Source organism: Euprymna scolopes, chromosome 24, assembly GCF_053919585.1.
Source record: "Euprymna scolopes isolate OS-2025 chromosome 24, ASM5391958v1, whole genome shotgun sequence".
In the NCBI taxonomy this organism is placed as follows: Eukaryota; Metazoa; Mollusca; class Cephalopoda; order Sepiida; family Sepiolidae; genus Euprymna; species Euprymna scolopes.
In genome coordinates this window covers 7,156,542-7,179,602 of record NC_136505.1, presented here as the reverse complement: position 1 = coordinate 7,179,602, position 23,061 = coordinate 7,156,542, and the positions used below count along the sequence as shown (strand labels likewise).

The 23,061-nt window shown below is 33.3% G+C and overlaps 1 protein-coding gene across 10 annotated transcripts in view; it reads right to left on the bottom strand.

Moving 5' to 3' along the window:
• Positions 1–23,061, bottom strand: part of LOC145246571 (cytosolic phospholipase A2-like) — a 594,967-nt gene that overhangs the window by 225,611 nt on the left and 346,295 nt on the right. For 7 of the 10 annotated variants that reach the window (XM_080108182.1, XM_080108180.1, XM_080108179.1 and 4 more), the window contains one exon: positions 15,998–16,303. The exons of 1 other annotated variant lie outside the window; for it this stretch is intronic. In XM_080108182.1, the coding sequence (XP_079964308.1) occupies positions 15,998–16,215 (218 nt within the window). In that variant the 5' untranslated portion in view covers positions 16,216–16,303. Of the gene's footprint in view, positions 1–15,997; positions 17,016–23,061 lie in introns of those variants that run through there. 2 more of the 10 variants (XM_080108177.1, XM_080108176.1) reach the window with 2 other exon arrangements.

The following is a 23,061-nucleotide window of genomic DNA, read 5'->3' as shown; positions in this document are numbered from 1 at the left end:
GTCGTAAGCTTCTTAAAACGTTACTAGCTTAAGTTCAGAATAAAATCACGACTTTCAACGGCTAATTTCAAAAAAAAAATGTTTTGAACGCTACTAACTGAATTTCTTTCAATGCAGTTTGCAATTTGGAGACGGAATTGTTTTTGTTGAGATAAGTGATTTCAATCATGCTTTTTATTTTAGATTTAAAATATTAACAACTCCATTTTATTTCAGTATTTAATTTGTGTATTTCTGTTTTATTAAATGCTAGCTTTTTTTCTAGTCCAATACCGGCCTCCATCTTATCTCGAAATTACTTATAACGGCACCAACTTACTTTCGGAAGAACCCCCCCCCACCATCAGCCTTTTCTTTTATGTCGTAAGCTTCTTAAAACGTTACTAGCTTAAGTTCAGAATAAAATCACGACTTTCAACGGCTAATTTCAAAAAAATAAATGTTTTGAACGCTACTAACTGAATTTCTTTCAATGCAGTTTGCAATTTGGAGACGGAATTGTTTTTGTTGAGATAAGTGATTTCAATCATGCTTTTTATTTTAGATTTAAAATATTAACAACTCCATTTTATTTCAGTATTTAATTTGTGTATTTCTGTTTTATTAAATGCTAGCTTTTTTCTAGTCCAATACCGGCTTCACTCTTATCTCGAAATTACTTATAACGGCACTAACTTACTTTCGGAAGAACCCCCCCCCACCATCAGCCTTTTCTTTTATGTCGTAAGCTTCTTAAAACGTTACTAGCTTAAGTTCAGAATAAAATCACGACTTTCAACGGCTAATTTCAAAAAAATAAATGTTTTGAACGCTACTAACTGAATTTCTTTCAATGCAGTTTGCAATTTGGAGACGGAATTGTTTTTGTTGAGATAAGTGATTTCAATCATGCTTTTTATTTTAGATTTAAAATATTAACAACTCCATTTTATTTCAGTATTTAATTTGTGTATTTCTGTTTTATTAAATGCTAGCTTTTTTCTAGTCCAATACCGGCTTCCATCTTATCTCGAAATTACTTATAACGGCACTAACTTACTTTCGGAAGAACCCCCCCACCATCAGCCTTTTCTTTTATGTCGTAAGCTTCTTAAAACGTTACTAGCTTAAGTTCAGAATAAAATCACGACTTTCAACGGCTAATTTAAAAAAAAAAATGTTTTGAACGCTACTAACTGAATTTCTTTCAATGCAGTTTGCAATTTGGAGACGGAATTGTTTTTGTTGAGATAAGTGATTTCAATCATGCTTTTTATTTTAGATTTAAAATATTAACAACTCCATTTTATTTCAGTATTTAATTTGTGTATTTCTGTTTTATTAAATGCTAGCTTTTTTCTAGTCCAATACCGGCTTCCATCTTATCTCGAAATTACTTATAACGGCACTAACTTACTTTCGGAAGAACCCCCCCCCCCACCATCAGCCTTTTCTTTTATGTCGTAAGCTTCTTAAAACGTTACTAGCTTAAGTTCAGAATAAAATCACGACTTTCAACGGCTAATTTCAAAAAAATAAATGTTTTGAACGCTACTAACTGAATTTCTTTCAATGCAGTTTGCAATTTGGAGACGGAATTGTTTTTGTTGAGATAAGTGATTTCAATCATGCTTTTTATTTTAGATTTAAAATATTAACAACTCCATTTTATTTCAGTATTTCATTTGTGTATTTCTGTTTTATTAAATGCTAGCTTTTTTCTAGTCCGATACCGGCTTCCATCTTATCTCGAAATTACTTATAACGGCACTAACTTACTTTCGGAAGAACCCCCCCCCACCATCAGCCTTTTCTTTTATGTCGTAAGCTTCTTAAAACGTTACTAGCTTAAGTTCAGAATAAAATCACGACTTTCAACGGCTAATTTCAAAAAAAATAAATGTTTTGAACGCTACTAACTGAATTTCTTTCAATGCAGTTTGCAATTTGGAGACGGAATTGTTTTTGTTGAGATAAGTGATTTCAATCATGCTTTTTATTTTAGATTTAAAATATTAACAACTCCATTTTATTTCAGTATTTAATTTGTGTATTTCTGTTTTATTAAATGCTAGCTTTTTTCTAGTCCAATACCGGCTTCCATCTTATCTCGAAATTACTTATAACGGCACTAACTTACTTTCGGAAGAACTCCCCCCCACCATCAGCCTTTTCTTTTATGTCGTAAGCTTCTTAAAACGTTACTAGCTTAAGTTCAGAATAAAATCACGACTTTCAACGGCTAATTTCAAAAAAATAAATGTTTTGAACGCTACTAACTGAATTTCTTTCAATGCAGTTTGCAATTTGGAGACGGAATTGTTTTTGTTGAGATAAGTGATTTCAATCATGCTTTTTATTTTAGATTTAAAATATTAACAACTCCATTTTATTTCAGTATTTAATTTGTGTATTTCTGTTTTATTAAATGCTAGCTTTTTTCTAGTCCAATACCGGCTTCCATCTTATCTCGAAATTACTTATAACGGCACTAACTTACTTTCGGAAGAACCCCCCCCACCATCAGCCTTTTCTTTTATGTCGTAAGCTTCTTAAAACGTTACTAGCTTAAGTTCAGAATAAAATCACGACTTTCAACGGCTAATTTCAAAAAAATAAATGTTTTGAACGCTACTAACTGAATTTCTTTCAATGCAGTTTGCAATTTGGAGACGGAATTGTTTTTGTTGAGATAAGTGATTTCAATCATGCTTTTTATTTTAGATTTAAAATATTAACAACTCCATTTTATTTCAGTATTTAATTTGTGTATTTCTGTTTTATTAAATGCTAGCTTTTTTCTAGTCCAATACCGGCTTCCATCTTATCTCGAAATTACTTATAACGGCACTAACTTACTTTCGGAAGACCCCCCCCATGATCAGACTTTTCTTTTATGTCGTAAGCTTCTTAAAACGTTACTAGCTTAAGTTCAGAATAAAATCACGACTTTCAACGGCTAATTTAAAAAAATAAATGTTTTGAACGCTACTAACTGAATTTCTTTCAATGCAGTTTGCAATTTGGAGACGGAATTGTTTTTGTTGAGATAAGTGATTTCAATCATGCTTTTTATTTTAGATTTAAAATATTAACAACTCCATTTTATTTCAGTATTTAATTTGTGTATTTCTGTTTTATTAAATGCTAGCTTTTTTCTAGTCCAATACCGGCTTCCATCTTATCTCGAAATTACTTATAACGGCACCAACTTACTTTCGGAAGAACCCCCCCCCACCATCAGCCTTTTCTTTTATGTCGTAAGCTTCTTAAAACGTTACTAGCTTAAGTTCAGAATAAAATCACGACTTTCAACGGCTAATTTCAAAAAAATAAATGTTTTGAACGCTACTAACTGAATTTCTTTCAATGCAGTTTGCAATTTGGAGACGGAATTGTTTTTGTTGAGATAAGTGATTTCAATCATGCTTTTTATTTTAGATTTAAAATATTAACAACTCCATTTTATTTCAGTATTTAATTTGTGTATTTCTGTTTTATTAAATGCTAGCTTTTTTCTAGTCAAATACCGGCTTCACTCTTATCTCGAAATTACTTATAACGGCACTAACTTACTTTCGGAAGACCCCCCCCCACCATCAGCCTTTTCTTTTATGTCGTAAGCTTCTTAAAACGTTACTAGCTTAAGTTCAGAATAAAATCACGACTTTCAACGGCTAATTTCAAAAAAATAAATGTTTTGAACGCTACTAACTGAATTTCTTTCAATGCAGTTTGCAATTTGGAGACGGAATTGTTTTTGTTGAGATAAGTGATTTCAATCATGCTTTTTATTTTAGATTTAAAATATTAACAACTCCATTTTATTTCAGTATTTAATTTGTGTATTTCTGTTTTATTAAATGCTAGCTTTTTTCTAGTCCAATACCGGCTTCCATCTTATCTCGAAATTACTTATAACGGCACTAACTTACTTTCGGAAGAACCCCCCCACCATCAGCCTTTTCTTTTATGTCGTAAGCTTCTTAAAACGTTACTAGCTTAAGTTCAGAATAAAATCACGACTTTCAACGGCTAATTTCAAAAAAAAAATGTTTTGAACGCTACTAACTGAATTTCTTTCAATGCAGTTTGCAATTTGGAGACGGAATTGTTTTTGTTGAGATAAGTGATTTCAATCATGCTTTTTATTTTAGATTTAAAATATTAACAACTCCATTTTATTTCAGTATTTAATTTGTGTATTTCTGTTTTATTAAATGCTAGCTTTTTTCTAGTCCAATACCGGCTTCCATCTTATCTCGAAATTACTTATAACGGCACTAACTTACTTTCGGAAGAACCCCCCCCCCCCCACCATCAGCCTTTTCTTTTATGTCGTAAGCTTCTTAAAACGTTACTAGCTTAAGTTCAGAATAAAATCACGACTTTCAACGGCTAATTTAAAAAAAATAAATGTTTTGAACGCTACTAACTGAATTTCTTTCAATGCAGTTTGCAATTTGGAGACGGAATTGTTTTTGTTGAGATAAGTGATTTCAATCATGCTTTTTATTTTAGATTTAAAATATTAACAACTCAATTTTATTTCAGTATTTAATTTGTGTATTTCTGTTTTATTAAATGCTAGCTTTTTTCTAGTCCAATACCGGCTTCCATCTTATCTCGAAATTACTTATAACGGCACTAACTTACTTTCGGAAGAATCCCCCCCCACCATCAGCCTTTTCTTTTATGTCGTAAGCTTCTTAAAACGTTACTAGCTTAAGTTCAGAATAAAATCACGACTTTCAACGGCTAATTTCAAAAAAATAAATGTTTTGAACGCTACTAACTGAATTTCTTTCAATGCAGTTTGCAATTTGGAGACGGAATTGTTTTTGTTGAGATAAGTGATTTCAATCATGCTTTTTATTTTAGATTTAAAATATTAACAACTCCATTTTATTTCAGTATTTAATTTGTGTATTTCTGTTTTATTAAATGCTAGCTTTTTTCTAGTCCAATACCGGCTTCCATCTTATCTCGAAATTACTTATAACGGCACTAACTTACTTTCGGAAGAAACCCCCCCCCACCATCAGCCTTTTCTTTTATGTCGTAAGCTTCTTAAAACGTTACTAGCTTAAGTTCAGAATAAAATCACGACTTTCAACGGCTAATTTCAAAAAAATAAATGTTTTGAACGCTACTAACTGAATTTCTTTCAATGCAGTTTGCAATTTGGAGACGGAATTGTTTTTGTTGAGATAAGTGATTTCAATCATGCTTTTTATTTTAGATTTAAAATATTAACAACTCCATTTTATTTCAGTATTTAATTTGTGTATTTCTGTTTTATTAAATGCTAACTTTTTTTTTTTTTTTTTTTCTTTCCTCGTACATATGTTTATTTATCTACCGCGTTGATAGCAAAAATTACGAATTATACTCATTTTTAGTGCGTGTGAGGGGAATCTATCACCATACTTTCCCTTAAACACGTCTGTTGGACTTTTATTAAGTACAATACTTAATAGTTTTTTGTTTAATGGAGAGTAGAAAACGCATTGTGGATGCGTTATCGGCAGCTCCTGTTACTCTCGCTTCTTCTTATTTGTCCCTCAGTCTTCATTTTTTAAATGAGTGATTTTTCGGACAAAGGGAGAAGAAAAAGCTGTTTTCTAGGTTGGCAGTATTTTTGCGAACAGTTTGCTGAGATGGCGGAAATTTTCTGTTTCTATGTCTATCCTTGTAGCCATGTCACTAGTAAGGGTGCTGGAGGTAAACGTTTTGTCTGGGCTGACGTTATCCGCCTGATAGTCAGGGACCCGAACCTTGGATTAACCACTAAGGAGGCTGTCCTATCAGCAGGTGCAAAGTACTGGGGCTGCTGTATTGCCATTTGGTGAATGGATTCTGGACCATGCAGTAGCTTCTGGTGGGGCCTCTCGATGCCATACTAGTGGGTAATTGTTACGGCTTTACCTTATCATTAGCTACAAATAAAAAAAAAATTCTTCGTTTCTTTTTCTCTCTTAATTTCCCCTCTCTGTCCTGCTCTAAGTAAATCTGTCGACCTAGTCCACAAATTCCAAAATTTCATCATGACAAGTTTCAAGAAAAAATACACGATTAAACCCGGTTCTCCAACTTCCAACGTAGACCCCTACTACCATGTCTCCTTCTCCAACATCAGGGGTCTTCGTTCTAACCTTCCAGAGGTTGAAACCCAATTACAGGAGACTAAACCAGACCTTTTATTCTTAAGTGAAACTGGCATTGGACAGGCTATTTCCCTAGATGAGTTTGCAATTTCAGGATACTCTAACTTAACTTCTAAAACTGACCCCCAAGATCGTCATGGGCATGGAATATGTGCCTATATTAAAGATAGCTTTCCATGTGGGAGGGACATCTCCAGGGAAGATCCTAACTTACCCTATATGTGCTTCCGGGTTGCTTTAGCTCACACTACTGCATTTATATTTACTCTCTATCGCCCCCACAACAGCGGAGTTACTATCTTTCAAAGCATATCTGAGAAAATTGACCAAGTCCTTTCTACTTATCCTTCAGCTAACATTCACATATGTGGAGACTTCAATGTTCACAACGTCGAATGGTTGACCCACTCAAACAAGACCGATGATGAGGGGAGGTTCTGTCATGATTTCTCCATTGCCTATGACCTCACTCAGATTGTTCAGGAACCTACCCGTGTGCCCGATAATGACGGCCAGTATGCGAGCCTACTAGACCTTTTTCTCACAACTTGCCCTGAACTATGTTCAGTTTCTGTTCTGTCGCCTCTTGGATCTTCCGACCACTCTGTTGTATCAATCAAGATAAAAATGAAATATAATAAGTCCCCAGACGTACCTCTTCATCGTACAGTATATCGATACACTAAGGCTGACTGGGATAGCTTCCGTACATTTATATCTGATCTACCTCTGCATTCCATGTTTAAAAAGGATGTGTCATCTATAGTATTAGACCTAACTGAATGGTTAATTGTAGGTATTGACCATTTCATACCCTCTAAAAAGTTTCAGCAAAAACCTAACAGCCAGCCATGGTTCTCTCCAGAATGTGCTGCTGCCATTGCGCACAGAAATCACTTTTTCCACTGCTTCAAACGTAATAGATGTATGGAAACTAAAGCCGTTTTCAGGACTGCCAGCAACCATTGTAAGAAAGTAATAAGGAACGCAAGAGTGTTGTATGCTGAATCTGTTAAGTCCAAAGTAGCTGAGCAGCGGCTTGGTTCCCACCAGTTTTGGCAAATAGCAAACAGAATCCTGAACAGAAGCGTGTGCTCCATCCCAACTATTATCAATGGACCTGAGGTAATCTCGTCAGCATCTGACAAAGCCAAACTCTTTGTCAAGAACTTTGCAGCTAATTCTACCCTTTGCGACCAAGACCGCCAACCCCCAATATTTCCTCCTGTATCAGAAAACACGCTATGTGATATACGTATATCTGTATGTGATGTTGCGAAGCTAATCAAAAACCTTGATTCGAGTAAAGCAACTGGCCCTGACGGTATTCCAATTATAGTAATCTAAAAACTTCAACCTGAATTAGCGCCCATACTTACAAAACTGTTTAAACGTTGTCTTAAGGAGAATAGTTTCCCATCTCCCTGGAAAATCTCATCAGTATGCCCTGTATTTAAGAATTCAGGTGATCGCTCATCCCCCTCTCAGTACAGGCCAATAAGTCTCCTGTGCGTCATGAGTAAGTTGCTAGAATCTGTGTTAAATACAGAAGTAATCAAACATCTCAACAAAAATGACCTTCTTAGTGACACTCAATATGGTTTCCGTTCTGCTAGATCTACAGCAGATGTCCTTACAGTTATATCGCATAGGATTAGCAAATCCCTCGACGGTGGCAATCTTTCTAGGGCAATTGCTCTTGACATATCTAAAGCCTTTGATAGGGTATGGCATAAAGGTTTACTTCATAAGATCGCTAGCTATGGTATAGCTGGAAAAGTCTTCTCAATTATTAAATCATTTCTCTCTGATAGGTTCATAAGAGTAGTAGTTGAGGGGCAAAAATCAGAAGCTCACAGTATTAATGCCGGTGTCCCTCAGGGATCCATCCTGGGCCCAACTCTTTTCCTGATCTACATTAATGATCTTCCAAATCATATCCTTACATCATTTGTAGACATTTATGCTGACGACACTACCATTTATGGTAGCACATCTAAGACAGTAAACGACCAAGTTCTCTCCAATTCTCTCTCCTCTGATCTTGAGCACGTAGTACAATGGGGAAAGGAGTGGCTGGTTACTTTTAATGCATCTAAAACCAAGCTTCTCTCTTTACATCATCAACATTCTAATTCACATTTGTCATCAATTGAAATGAATGGCTCTCGTCTTCAGGAGGCCTCAAGTTTTGACAAGCTTCTGGGCTTGACCATTACTCCTGATCTTAAATGGAACACGTATATCAAATCTGTTGCCAAGGCCGCTGGAAAAATGGTGGGATCTTTCTATCGATCCAGTAGATATCTCACTGCTGATGCTATTCTCTACCTATATAAGAGCCAGGTACGTCCAAGGATGGAATACTGTTGCCACATCTGGGCAGGAGCTGCTAGAAAGGACTTGTCCTGCCTTGATAGAGTTCAAAATAGACTTCGTAGCCTCGTAGGAGATGTCCTTTTCTCCTCCTTGCAACCTCTATCTCACAGAAGAGATGTTGCGAGTTTGTCTCTGATGTATCGTTATTTTCATGGAAAGTGTTCAACTGAGCTTCAATCTATGGTCCCCCCTCGCCAAACTTTCACAAGAAACACTCGTCTAGCTGTAAACACTATCAATAATTTCCCCCACTCTTTATCTGTGCCTAAACCTAAACGTAGATTCCATGAACAAAGCTTCTTTCTTAGAACTGCACGCCTGTGGAATTGTCTTCCGTTTTCCTGCTTTCCGGCTGACTACAATATGGTTGTGTTCAAGTCTAAAGTAAATAAGTTCTTGATGAGCCGTTCCATATAAGTTATCAAATTTACCAAATTTTCATTACTAATGATAACTATATTGACCAATTTCTACTGTACACTCTTTAACCCTTATCCTTGAGTGGCCTCTGGGCCTTGATAATGTGGTGACGCCTTTGTAAAAAAAAAAAAAAAAAAAAAACATGAAATATGTTTATTTTGTTAATTGTCGTCCATTTCTCTCTATCAATCGCTGGAAGCGATTAACCACTGATTGTGTAACACGTGTAATCATGTCAGCTGATATCCGCGCAATCTCCTCTTCAATAAATAATATTAAAAACGCTATTGTATCAGGCTTCTTGCCATAAACGCTATCCTTTACATAGCCCCAAAGCCAGAAATCAGGAGGGGTAGTTTATATATTACACTCAAATATTTAAACAAATAATATTAAACGAATAGAGATTATAATGGATTATATTGTTTTTTCTACCTTTAACATGTTACCTGACTTTTTGACCACCCTGTAATTCATTATTTCTTTGCTTTTTATATAGTTCATTATTTCTTAGTTTTTTTTATATATAGTTCATTATTTCTTTGTTTTTTATATAGTTCATTATTTCTTTGTTTTTTATATAGTTCATTATTTCTTTGCTTTTATATAGTTCATTATTTCTTTGTTTTTTTTTTATATAGTTCGTTATTTCTTTGTTTTTATATGGTTCATTATTTTTTTGTTTTTTATATAGTTCATTATTTCTTTGTTTTTTTTATATAGTTCTTTATTTCTTTGTTTTTTATATAGCTCATTATTTCTTTGTTTTTTTTTTTGCTGTGTATAGGGCATATCACCAGATGCCAAACATTAACCCGCTATTTCAAAGATTCTATCCAAGAGATCCTTTTAGGATTCTAACCGTATCATTTAAGCACAATAGTTTGAATCTCCCCTTCACTTAGTTCACAGAGTATATTCTCCGGGTAATGTTTGAAATTCTTTTTCATTAGCCTATGATTATTGAAATGATAGACATTTTATTATATATTTACTAGAAGTTCTCACATGGGTTATCATCAATCGGTGTTCCCTGGAGTCCGAGTGACGACAACAAATCTCTCGAAGATTTCCTCTCTACTCCACGTTTTTTCGATAACCATTGCAAATGATTTTTGTGTTAATTTTACAGCCATTTACCATTTCACAGGCAGCAACTATTGGCCTTCACTGGCGTGTGGGTGGAAGTTTATTTTTTTCAATTTTCGGCACTGTTGCTAATTCTTCTACGATTATTGACATCATATTGCTTTTCTTCATTTTTGATGCTTTGTTTAGTTTAGTTTTACGAAAAAGGACACCTCAAATGGCACTGAGTTTTGTGAAATTTCAATAAGATTCATTAAATCTCAATAATTAAATCTACAGTTGGTTTGGAGTATTTTAAAGGTGTTTTAGAAGGCATAATATTGGCACACATTTCCATTTGAAAGTTGAAATCTTTAACAATTGAATTAAAGTTATTTTATAGCCATAAGCCACTAATTATGGAAGAATTCTTGCATTTAAATTTCTTACCTAAGATCCCTTATGTTTACATTATAAATCTTTGACATTTTCCGGAATCAATGTCATGTAATAATACATTTCGATTAGAATTGATATAAGCATTCTAGAGATAAACTTTAATATCATATTTTGTTTGTAATCTTCGTAAGATTACATAAAAGAGGTGAGAAATGTTTTATTTCAGGAATGTATATGATGTCCCTGTAACATAGTGCATATGAGCGCATGGAAAATATCATCAGCAGCAAAGGATGGCTGGCTTCAGAAGAGATTAACAGCAGCAGCAGCCGGGAAAAAAAACTCGCATAAATAATATTAGCAAGTGTGCGTGAGAAGAAAAAGGAAAAATGAGAAAAAGAACAATGTTATCGGGGTAGAAAAAAGGCGACGTCGACGAAAATGGACGTGTTAAGTCCAGAATGAGAATCAGCTTTTATAAGAATTGAAAATTTACGCGTTTTTTTTTTTTTTTTTGCATGACGTGGTCTGTAGGTTCAAACCTCGCACGTAAATTTCTTAATGTTTTTTTTTCGTTAACTGGAAAGAAGTTGAAATAAAATAATTTTATAAAACAAACAAACAACAAAAAAAAACGGTAGGTTCTCTTGAGTGCTATGTAGAATAACATATATTTTGGACTAAGTTACTGCATGGGGCATGTGAAGCTTCCTCCCGGGCGATTTCATGGATTTCGATAGCAATAAAAATATAGGTGTGAAATATTCGCTGATCATCATTCAATCCCGTGCAACGTCGGGTCTCCTTGCTAATATATATATATATATATATATATATATATATATATATATATATATATATATATATATATCACGTGCTTTCTGCTGATAATGTGCGTGCTGGAGTGTCGAACACGTAAACTATTCTATTCTAGTCCGGAATTAGAGCGTAAACGTTGTTTGGAAAATTCCGAGAAAATTTGCCGATAAAATCAAAAATAAAACAGCCTGTCGTTTAAAGAGAATGTATCTATATAGAGAGGTTAGGAAATTATAATGAAAACATTTAAAATAAGAGCATTTCCCTCCTCCCATCCTTTTGCAATCATCCTAGATCCCACGAAAACTAAATGCATAAAGAAATAAGAACAAACGATCGTACTAAACGAATAAAAAATATTAGGATAGACTATTGAGTAAATATGGTATTATGGTGACTGCTGAAGTGAATGGAATGGACTTGTGATGAGAGATTGAAAAAACAGTGCTTAACGAATGTGTAAAAATGTCTATTCTAATAGTTAAGAATAGACAGAGGATGGCTACCCACCTATTCCCCACCTATTCCCAACTCTTGTAATGACATTTTTAAGTTGATCCAATTTTATTAGTTTTAAAAGATGCAAATTGAGGCATGGCGGATGAACGTATAAACTATTTCAATATAAATCATAGCCGGTCCAACGAATGACAGAGTGTCTTATTTAAATACTACATGTATCGAATATTGTTTCCACACTAATCTCTCCCTTTTGGATAGGATCCAGAAAATAGTCTTCAATCCAATAGGTCCCACTTTGTCAACTAAGCTTCAACCACTGCCCCCTCACCGCAATGCTGCATTCCTGTGCCTGCTTTACAAGTATTTCAATGAAATGTGCTCTGATGAACTCGTTGCACGCTTGTGACCTTGACAAAAATATCCCCGATAAACTCGCCTAGCAACAAAATCACACCCCTTCATTGTTGATGTATATAAATGGAAGAAAAATTGCTGAGCATACACCTCCAAACACCCGGGCAACACCGGCCACCCATTGCTAGTATATATATATATATATAAAAGTGAACGTGTGTGTGTGTATGTGTGTGTGTCTGTGTCTGTGTCTGCGTACATTTCCCTACGCAATAACTCTGTCAATTTTTAGTCTACAGACTCGAAATTTCATATACAGGGTACTGAGATTTGGGAAATTTGGCGATTAAGGGGTCAAAGTTCAACGATTTGACCTTTGAGAACTCTACCAACCTCCTCCGACAATTTTGGGTCTACGCACTTGAAATTTTAGATATAGGTTCCTTGGACATGGATCTAACTTAATAACTTGATTTGAGCCCAAAACAATAACTTTTAATGGGTCATAATAGGGTTCAAAGTTAAAAAATTGACCTCTGCGGTCTTTTCCAAATTACTCAGACAATTTCTGGTCTAAATATTTGAAATTTTACATAAAGGGTATTCAGAGATAGGGCAAGCTTTTTCATCATTTTGGGTCGAAAATTTTTAGTTACCAATATATAAATGTATGTATGTATGTATGTTTGCATGTCTGCCTTAAACTTTCAATAGAACGACGGATTTTACCAAGATCAGTATCGTTTTGAAGATCGACCTTTCATACGACAAATATCGAAAAATTGGCTAAAAACATTAATATCTACCCCTTCAACTAGGCACTTTTCTAAAAGGGGAGTCAGTTTTTTCGCCGATATTTTTGAAAGTTATCCCTTTCTTTAGATTGTCTAGCCTTAATTTTAAAAAATGTCGCTTCCGGTTTGGCGGTGGTCGTAACAGCACAAACGTTAGGTTTTACCCCGTTCTTTTTCTCCTTTGCGGTACGGGTTCGAGTCTGTCTTCCTATTACCACTTTTTTTTTTTGCTCAGCATACACATCCAAACACCCGGGCAACGCCGGGCTGAAATGCTCGTATATATATATATATATATATATATATATATATATATATATATATATATATATATATATATATATCACATAAATTAATATACGAAAGTATAGATTTATGTGTAAACTTTAAGTATTTACTTCAACAGTGCTCAATACGTAGGTAGAGCTAGTTAGTAAGTTATAAAATATAAATATATAAAATAATAAATAATAATAAATATAATAAAATATAAAAGTTATATATATGATGATTGGAACGTCTTGTCAGACGAGTGCCACTCCCTCAGACACTTAAAGTCCATGAGCCCAAAAATGACTTCCATCGCCACAGAACCATTTTTATAGACAAATGCCTGAGGGCGTATCTATACATAGATGATGTTGCAGAGTCTTAGCTTTGTATGACAGCTAAGTCTCTCTCTCGGTTCAAAATGTTGGGATCCAGCAACAAGCTAGAGCAAGATAGCCAACAACAAGTTAAACTGCAGACCAGATTAATGCGGGTACTGGTCTCCCGCTTTATGGTTTTTTAAATCAGAGATTTGCTTCTCCTAGAAAGGTTGCCTTCACCACGGCTTACGGGAGCCCTCCCCACCCCAACACACACATTCATACACACAAACACACACGATGCTATTTGGCCGTTGATCCTGAAAAAGGGTTCATTCGCCCTTTGGAAGGTCTTGCTATTAATCCTTCAGAGAGACTAGCCACCCTCCTCACCAAAAAAGTCTGGTGGGGGAATCAGTTTAGTATCCGGTGACCCGACCATGAGGCAGGTAGTACTGGGTTACACACACACACACACACACACACACACACACACACACACACACACACACATATATATATATATATATATAATATGTACATAATATATATAATATGTAGTTATTTCTCTTTTTTCAATTTTATTATCTTTTGTTTATGTTGATATTCATCCGCTTTTTTAGAAACTCCAACCGAGAAACTTTTACGACTCTAGCCGTCTCTTTAAGTGCAATTGCTTCATTTATTCAAACAGGTGCATTCGTTTTGTGTGTGTACGTGTATATATATATATATATATATATATATATATATATATATATATATATATATATATATATATATATATATATATATATATATGTGGGGGGGGGAAATATGTTTTATTCAATTTTATATTTCACCTTTTATTAAAACCAATACTTCAATTCATTAAGCTTATGTAATTCCATAGCATATTGAAAATAAATGACAAAAATCTATATTTAAAGTTTCAAGATGTTTAGCATCTTACAATTTATTCCTTTAAGTACGTTACATACAGAATTTTTGACAGCACCTGTTTCGTAGCAATTGCATTTTTATTTTATTTTATTACGACTGTAAATTTAAACATGGCGTAATAAAAGAAAATATAATACACATATATATATGTATATATATTATATATATCTTGTATATATATATAATATATATATATATGTATATATATTATATATTATATATTATATATTACATGTATATATATTATATATTATATATTATATATTACATATTATTACATATATATTGTATATATATATTGTATATATTTATATATATATATATATACAAATATATATGTGTATATTGTAAGTATTGAATAAACTCAAACAGTATGTCAAACGTAATAATTTATTTTACTTCTGTGTAAGATCATGTGATCATCCTATCGAATCGGTGAAATAAATTATTTCGTTTGACAGATATTGTGTTTTGAGTTATTTTTAGTCTCACTATGTTGTTGATCTGTAAGTACATTGTGACATGCCGATAAGTAATACATTTCGAATATCTGATGCATTAGTTTTTTAGTGCTCGGTACTTAACTAGTTATTTGTGAAGCTAGTATATATATATATATATATATATATATATATATATATATATATATATATATATATATATATATATATAATTTGATGTTTCTATTTTTCGAAAGTATGGTAACCAATGAATAACGACACGGTAAATTAGTGAATAAACAAATAGGGAAATAAATAAACTAACAAATTCGCACCCAATCAACCCTCTTCTCCGAACAGCGGGGGGGGGGAGGGTCCGGCTTTCTTTTGCTGAAAGTTGATTTTCGGTTTTCATTTTGAATTCCGCTTTCGTAAATAAGCGTTTGTTGCTTGAAGAGGTCTCTAGTTACTAAACACTAGAAGACCGAAATATGCTCATGACTGTGTAGCAACAAATTACTGCTTATGTAGAGACAAATTGAAAATTTCCCCTTAAGCCGTATATATATATATATATATATATATATATATATATATATATATATATATATATATATATATATATATGGGAAATTCGATTTTTCGACACTTCATAGCGAATCAATCATAATAGATTGGTTCTGAAATTGAACCGAAACCTCGGCTTGTCATGTGACCTAAACGACACACACACACACACACACACACACACACACACACACACACACACACACACACACACACACACACACACACACACACACACACTCTCTCTCTCTCTCTCTCTCTTTCTCTCTTTCTATCTTTCATACACACATGTATATATATATATACACATATATGTATGTCTGTGTGCATACTAAGAGGTCACTTCTTATTAAGGCCAACCTGTTACTCGAGGATAAATTCGACCTGACAATGAACATCATTCTGACTAGTATATAATTATTATTTCACATATATACTTGTATTATAAGATAATATATTACAATTTAATAGAATATTTATATGTGTATGCGTTAACAGTGGCATCAAAATACGTTTGCTAAACAAAACCGTTCAAGGAATAAAAACCTATGCGCATAAAATGAACATCGTCCTCATTAGCGAAATGATTGTATACTTTTAAACAAACAGGTACTTACGATTTATCGAAATCAAAGTTCATCTTCTCCACACTTGGGTTCGTAATAATTCGTAGTTTAGGAGGTCGTGAATTTCGTCTTGTATACAAACGGCCAGCCTGCCTCTTTGTTGGTGACTTCAATCGGTTTGTGGTGCTGTCGTTAATGGCACTGCCCAGATGGACGTTCTTTACCGTGGAGATCACCGAAAGGTCCAGGGAAAGTTGACGGTTTTTCATCGACCACCGAGCGTCATCTCGATTATATTCGGCCGATTTCTGCCTTCCGTAATGTATTTCTGTCGTTGGAGCTCTGTTCTGTTCTCGACTGTTGGTAGGAGGAAAATTAAGAGTGTCACACATTGTATTTTACAACCGAAAATAAGGAAGTAATACGATAGATTATAAACCCTCAAGTGTGAAAAAAAAAAAAAGAAAAACTCAAAAACAAGGAAACTGCGGTTTTTTAAAAACCTCTTTATCAATTTTTTCTTTGTTTATTTTGTTTCGTTTTCGTTGTCTGCTTTGCTAGTTTTATTGCAAAATAATGTAAAATAACAGCAGCAACTTACAATTTCAGTGTATTATATATACACTGAAATAAATACTAGTTTGACTCGTTCGTCTGGTTAAATTCCTTATAAAAATGCTTGACTTCGAGGAACGACTTGTTGAGGGAAATGACTTTCGTAAAACTAAAAACGTTTGATGTCGTCTGTGGGAGTGTCCTCTTGGCGGAAACGTGTTTTTGTATAGCGTGGTTGTATATATACACTTGAATAATTAACTTTTAAACTATGTACAATTGTATCTACTAATGCGTCCACATTACCTAGATTTCAAATATTTGAAATATTTGAATGAGAATATAAGTCTTTCATCGATTAATCTAGCTTTAACTTTGATATATATATATCACACACATATATAAAGTTTGTGTGTGTGTGTGTGTGAGAGAGAAAAAGGGAGAGAAAGGGAGAGAGAGATAGAGAGGAGTGTGTAAGAGAGAGGGTGCGTGTAATAGAGAAAGTCTATTGAGTGAAAGAGAGAGAGAGTGGAGATAGAAAGAGCGTATAAAAGAAAGAAAGAAAGAGAGAGAGAGGAAAAGAGAGAAAGAGAGAAAGAGTGTGTGTAAAAGTAGAGCGAGAGAGAGAGAGAGAGAGAGTGCGAGGGGAAGCTGAATCACAAACTATGACAAGTTTGAATCCAATCAGGATTAGCTTTTACACACACACACATATACACACACACACACACACACACACACACACACACACACACACACACACACACACACACATACATATATATGTAAAAGATCCTATTAGATAAATAAATAGCCCCACCTCCCGATTTGATTTGAACTTGGTCGCAGTTTTTTCTGACTAAGACCTCCCTCCCCCGCTCTATTTCTAGCTTTTTTTTGTGAATGTGTGAACGCTATTTCGCTATTTTGATTCTTTTGTGTGTTTAGACAAACTTCTACACGTGAATGGACGAGTATCGTCGTCCGATGTATTTATTTGGGACATTTCGGATTCAAGCACACATTCATTTTAACACATGTTGCATATACACACATGCGCACATGAGTTAAGGCGCGCGCACACACACACACACACACACACACACACACACACACACACACACACACACACACACACACCGAGAACTGAAAGCTATTTGACGCCACCTTCTGTGCAATTCTTGCCATTCCGTTTTCTTTTTCTCACCCCCACCCCGCTCACTCTGTTTCTCGGTCTGCGTCTTTATATTCAGCTCTTTATCTTTCTTTCTTCGCGCATAAACCTGCTTTCTCTTTTATTAATTACATACTCTTTCTTTTTTACGCAATCCACTCTGACACATACTCTCTTTCAATTTCCCACGCTCACACAAACTCTCTATTCGCCTCATGTCTTTCCCAACCTCAGTTTGAGTCTCTCATAAACGTACTAACTCTCTTCTTTCTCTCTTAATCACCCTCTTTCCCTCTCTCTCTTACTCTCGAAAACGCACGTACTTTCTCTCCTCTCTTTCACAGGCACTCCACTCTCGTTTTTTTTATCTATCTCACACGTTTTTCTCTCTATCCCTGCTTCCTCTCTCTCTTATTCAACTTCACCCTCTTTATCTATCATGCGGACGCGCGCGCGTATTTTTTGTGTTTGTCTCGTAAGTAAGTACGCTCCTTATGTCTGCGATGTATCCCCTGTCTTGTTCACATGCATACTCCATCTCTCACATGCATTCTATGCACTGCCGTTCTTTTCTTTATTCCTAAATATTTGCTGACCTATTTCAACAAGGCAATATCAAAAATATCAACATGCCCTTTCGTCTCGCCTTAAACTTTCGCCCTCCCTTCCTCTCTCTCTCTCATTCATATACATACATACATACATACATACATACATACATACATACATACATACATACATACACATATATATGTGTGTGTGTGTGTATTAGTAAGTAAACTTATATAAACATAAAAAGGCCGTATATATTATATAATTTGATCACGTGTAATTGTACATATAAAAGTTATACATTTGTATTGAGCTTTTTTGAAAAAAATAGCTTTTTAGTTCAATACATTTGAACTCATATATATATATATATATATATATATATATATATATATATATACAGACTCTTACACACACGCATACACATACACGCTCACACACACAACCCCCCATATATATATATATATATATATATATATATATATATATATATATATATATATATAGTGCAAAGTTTTGTTGAAAATTCAAAGACCCACGTTTTCTTTTTTATAACCTTCGTTTATTTCCTGGATTTATATATATATATATATATATATATATATATATATATATATATATATATATACAAAATATATATATATATATATATATATATATACAAAACGTGAGTCTTTGAATTTTCAACAAAACTTTGCACTATATATATATATATATATATATATATATATATATATATATATATATATATATATATATATGGCGGGTTGTGTGTGCGAGCCCCTTGCATGCAAGGCAAACACTCTACCAACTGAGCAAACGCCCTGCACACAAGAATTTCTATTAACCAACACAGATCAAGCAAACCGCGCCGAAATCCGACTGTGAAATGAACCTACTTCGTCTCGACAAGGGACGCGGTCATCCAACCAGCTAATAACCCCAAGCCGATGTCTCACAAGTAGGAGTTTTGACTCGAAAGGACGATGCCATCCAGCAATGCTAACCAAGCGAGCAACTTATGATAGGATTTTCAGAATGTGAGAGATTGTATATAATAAATTCCACAACCAAGTATGAGTGCTCAATAAAAAAGAGTAAAATTTATTATTTTTATTTATATAGATATTTTATTTATATGGATATTTTATTTATATAGATATAGCTGTATGTGTGTGTATGTATATATGTATATATATGTATGTGTGTATAGTGTACGACGACTATTTGAAGGCATATTGTTTTAAGATAACCGCAGACTTTAATCGTTTATAACATTAGTTTTTACTTAATTATTAATATTTCAATATTCAGAAGATGGTGACCCAGAAAATATATCAAATTCATTTCAAATCTGACATATTTAAGTTTTTATACCCATATTACGCCGCTAAAAGTCCTTTACAATACTTTAGACGCTGAAAAGTTTGGACATGAATTGATGTTTAATATGGATTGATATCATGAAAATCGGGCGAATCTGAATTTTCTAGAGCGGCTTTTACACACTGATTGTTCTTTGCATAATTAATAAATGAAAAAAAATTCAGCTCACATTAACAGCCGTTAAGTCTAGCACACATGTGCAAAAAATCATAATATAAAGTTAATTAGTTTAGGAGATACTCCTCACATTGAAATATATTAATGTATGCATTTTATGTAAATAGATACTAAAGATAGCATAAAAAAGTTCTTGTTAAATTTACAAAACATATTTTTGTTAAGTTTACATAACGCATTCTTGTTAAATTTGCATAACGTATTCTTGTTAAGTTTACATTATGCATTCTTGTTTACGTATTTTTAATAAAGTTACAAAACGTATTTTTGTTAAGTTTACATTCTTGTTAAATTTGCATAACGTATTCTTGTTAAGTTTACATTATGCATTCTTGTTTACGTATTTTTAATAAAGTTACAAAACGTATTTTTGTTAAGTTTACATTCTTGTTAAATTTGCATAACGCATTCTTTGTTAATTTTACATGACGCATTCTTGTTAAAATACATAACGCATTTTTGTTAAATTTACATAACGCATTTTTGTTAAATTTACATAATGCATTTTTATTAAATTTACATAATGCATTTTTGTTAAATTTACATAATGCATTTTTATTAAATTTACATAATGCATTTTTATTAAATTTACATAACGCATTTTTATTAAATTTACATAATGCATTTTTATTAAATTTACATAATGCATTTTTATTAAATTTACACAACGCATACTTGTTAAGTTTACATAACGCATTTTTTAGCATCACAGTAGGTTTTGATATTTCAATGCTAACAGGCACCTTGATATTGTTATTTGCTGTAAACACGCATTTTGTAACTTACAATTTATCCAGATTTTCAAAGAAATGATTTGATATTTTCTTTCATTTACGATGTTGATTAACTTTTCACTTTAAAACATTCTTATTATTTTGTTCCAGATGGGGATGGGGTATCCTTCCGAATGCCAATCTCAGACAATTTAAACCGAGAGATTAAAAAAAAAAATTCAAACTTTCCCTCTATGTACTTTTTGTTCAATCTATCTTGCACTTGGCTTACCTGGTATATGTGTTAGATAGTATCTGAAATAATTTTTCATGCATCCGGTTACTCCTATATTTACTGAAACGATGAATATTTTATTATGATTCCAGTTTCTGTTCACGTCCTACATAAACTCTTGGTATTTCGCAGTTCTGTACACTAACTTCTACTAGGACTTCTTTTTTCTCATTGTACCCTATTACTTTGTTATGTTCAGCAAACCTTGTGGCTAAAGAAGTAGATTTTTGCAAATTTCAACCGGAACATAAATGACATAGACATCACAGTTCTGAATTTTTTCGATGGCGTCTGATTGTTTATATTACTTGTATTAATCGGACTATTGTTCTCATCTTGAGTGTTATTTGCGCAAAGTCTAGAAGAACACCGTAAAGCCGGGACACATGAAAAGTCGGGTCAAGCTAATCATATATGGAAAGAAAATGGAACACACTTCCCGTTTCAAGCAACTCAAAGAAGCAGCACTGAATAATAATTAAAAAGAAGAAAAAAATACTAAGTAGACGAAGCTTAGAAAGTAATAGTATTTTGGAGCTTCTAATTGTAGGAAAAACAGAAATTGTGCACCTTAAAATTTCGGTGATGAAAGGAAGATAATCCCCTATCGATCTTTATTAGAGTTTCTTCCCTATTGTCAAACAATTTCTTTTAACATAAACGAAACCGCAGTCATAAAACAGAGATCAACTCCAAGAATACGAAAATATCTACGGAGTTCGTAACTTACTTTCTTTCTTTTCCAACACAAAAAACAACAAGCATGAGACGGTCGAAATATTGCACAAATAACACTCAAGACAAGAACAATATTCCGATAACAAGTAATATAGACATAAACATCGTTTATCACCACTTGCTCTTTCTTATAAGCTGCCTTATACCTTACACTATATATGTTTCTAATTTTCCCCTGTCAATTACATTTTTATCGTGCTTCAAGCAAATGATTTTGTTGTAATCTTTTCTTACTTCCTGTAATTTCCGGAAACCAGGTTGTCTGAAAATACCAACTTACTGACTGGAAATGCACCAAACTTTAATGGTATAGTTTTTCCCTTTTCCTTTGCAAAAATAAAATACTTTCTGCCAAGCTGAAATACAAAAATAATTTTCCTCTACAAAATATCATGAATAAATATTTGAGAATATAAAGAACTTAAAGCATAAAAAGTTTTTCTCAAGATGATTGAATCCGAATAAGGTTGATATGTGTAAAACAAAACAACCAAACGAAACATCACAAATAAATATTTGAATATATAAAGAACCTGAAGCAAAACGTTTTCATTTCAAAATCACTTATTCAGCATAAAATAAACGAAATAGGTCGATATGTCGACAAACAAAACAACCAAACAAAATCAATTCCGTAATTTCAAGTTTTAATCTTGATACAATTTTGTGAGAATTTTTGCGCATATCTTTGAATCCCTACTTTGAATGACGTAAAAAAAAAAACGTAAAAAAACGTAAATAAACGAAAAAAAAACGTAAAAAAAACCGTAAAAAAAAACGTAAAAACATGCGATTAATTTACGCTTAAATATTTATCCCGTGACCGTTTAAAGGTCATCGTATAATCTTTAAGTTTAAAATATTCGCACACTTTCGTAATTAAAACTGCGCATGTAAAAATATCTCCCCCGTTTTCATCAGTTAATGCATTTCCAACATGTACTAAAAGAGAAGAAATTTCTTAAAAGATAAAACAAACAAAAAAAAACAACTACGGCTTCATCAAATGAAATTTCGATTGTCTTTTTAGATTAATAAAATTACAAAAAACAGTAAAGATTTGCTGGTTCTAACATTCAGAGGAACATTTAAACAAACAACACAGTTAAAAATATATATCTTCGAATCTTCAGACATATGCCGAGAACACCATTCCTTCTACAGAATCATGGGAAGTATTGCAATGGATTGCACTATGGAAAACTATGAAAACAATCTAATATAGGAGTCATACGATACGAGAGTTACAAACGGCATCCCGGGAAAAAAATTCTAAAAAAAGACTGTATATGAATTAGATAACATATTGTCCAATTGAGGGACTAATGTACTATGTGAAAATTTTTATGAGTAAACTAAGATATTATAGAAAAATATACACCGATATATTAAATTACATTATCGTAAGATAACATACAAAGCTTCTTTCTTAGAACTGCACGCCTGTGGAATTGTTATCCGCGTTCCTGCTTTCCAGCTGACTAAAATATGGGTTTCTTCAAGTCCAACGTAAACAAGTTCTTGA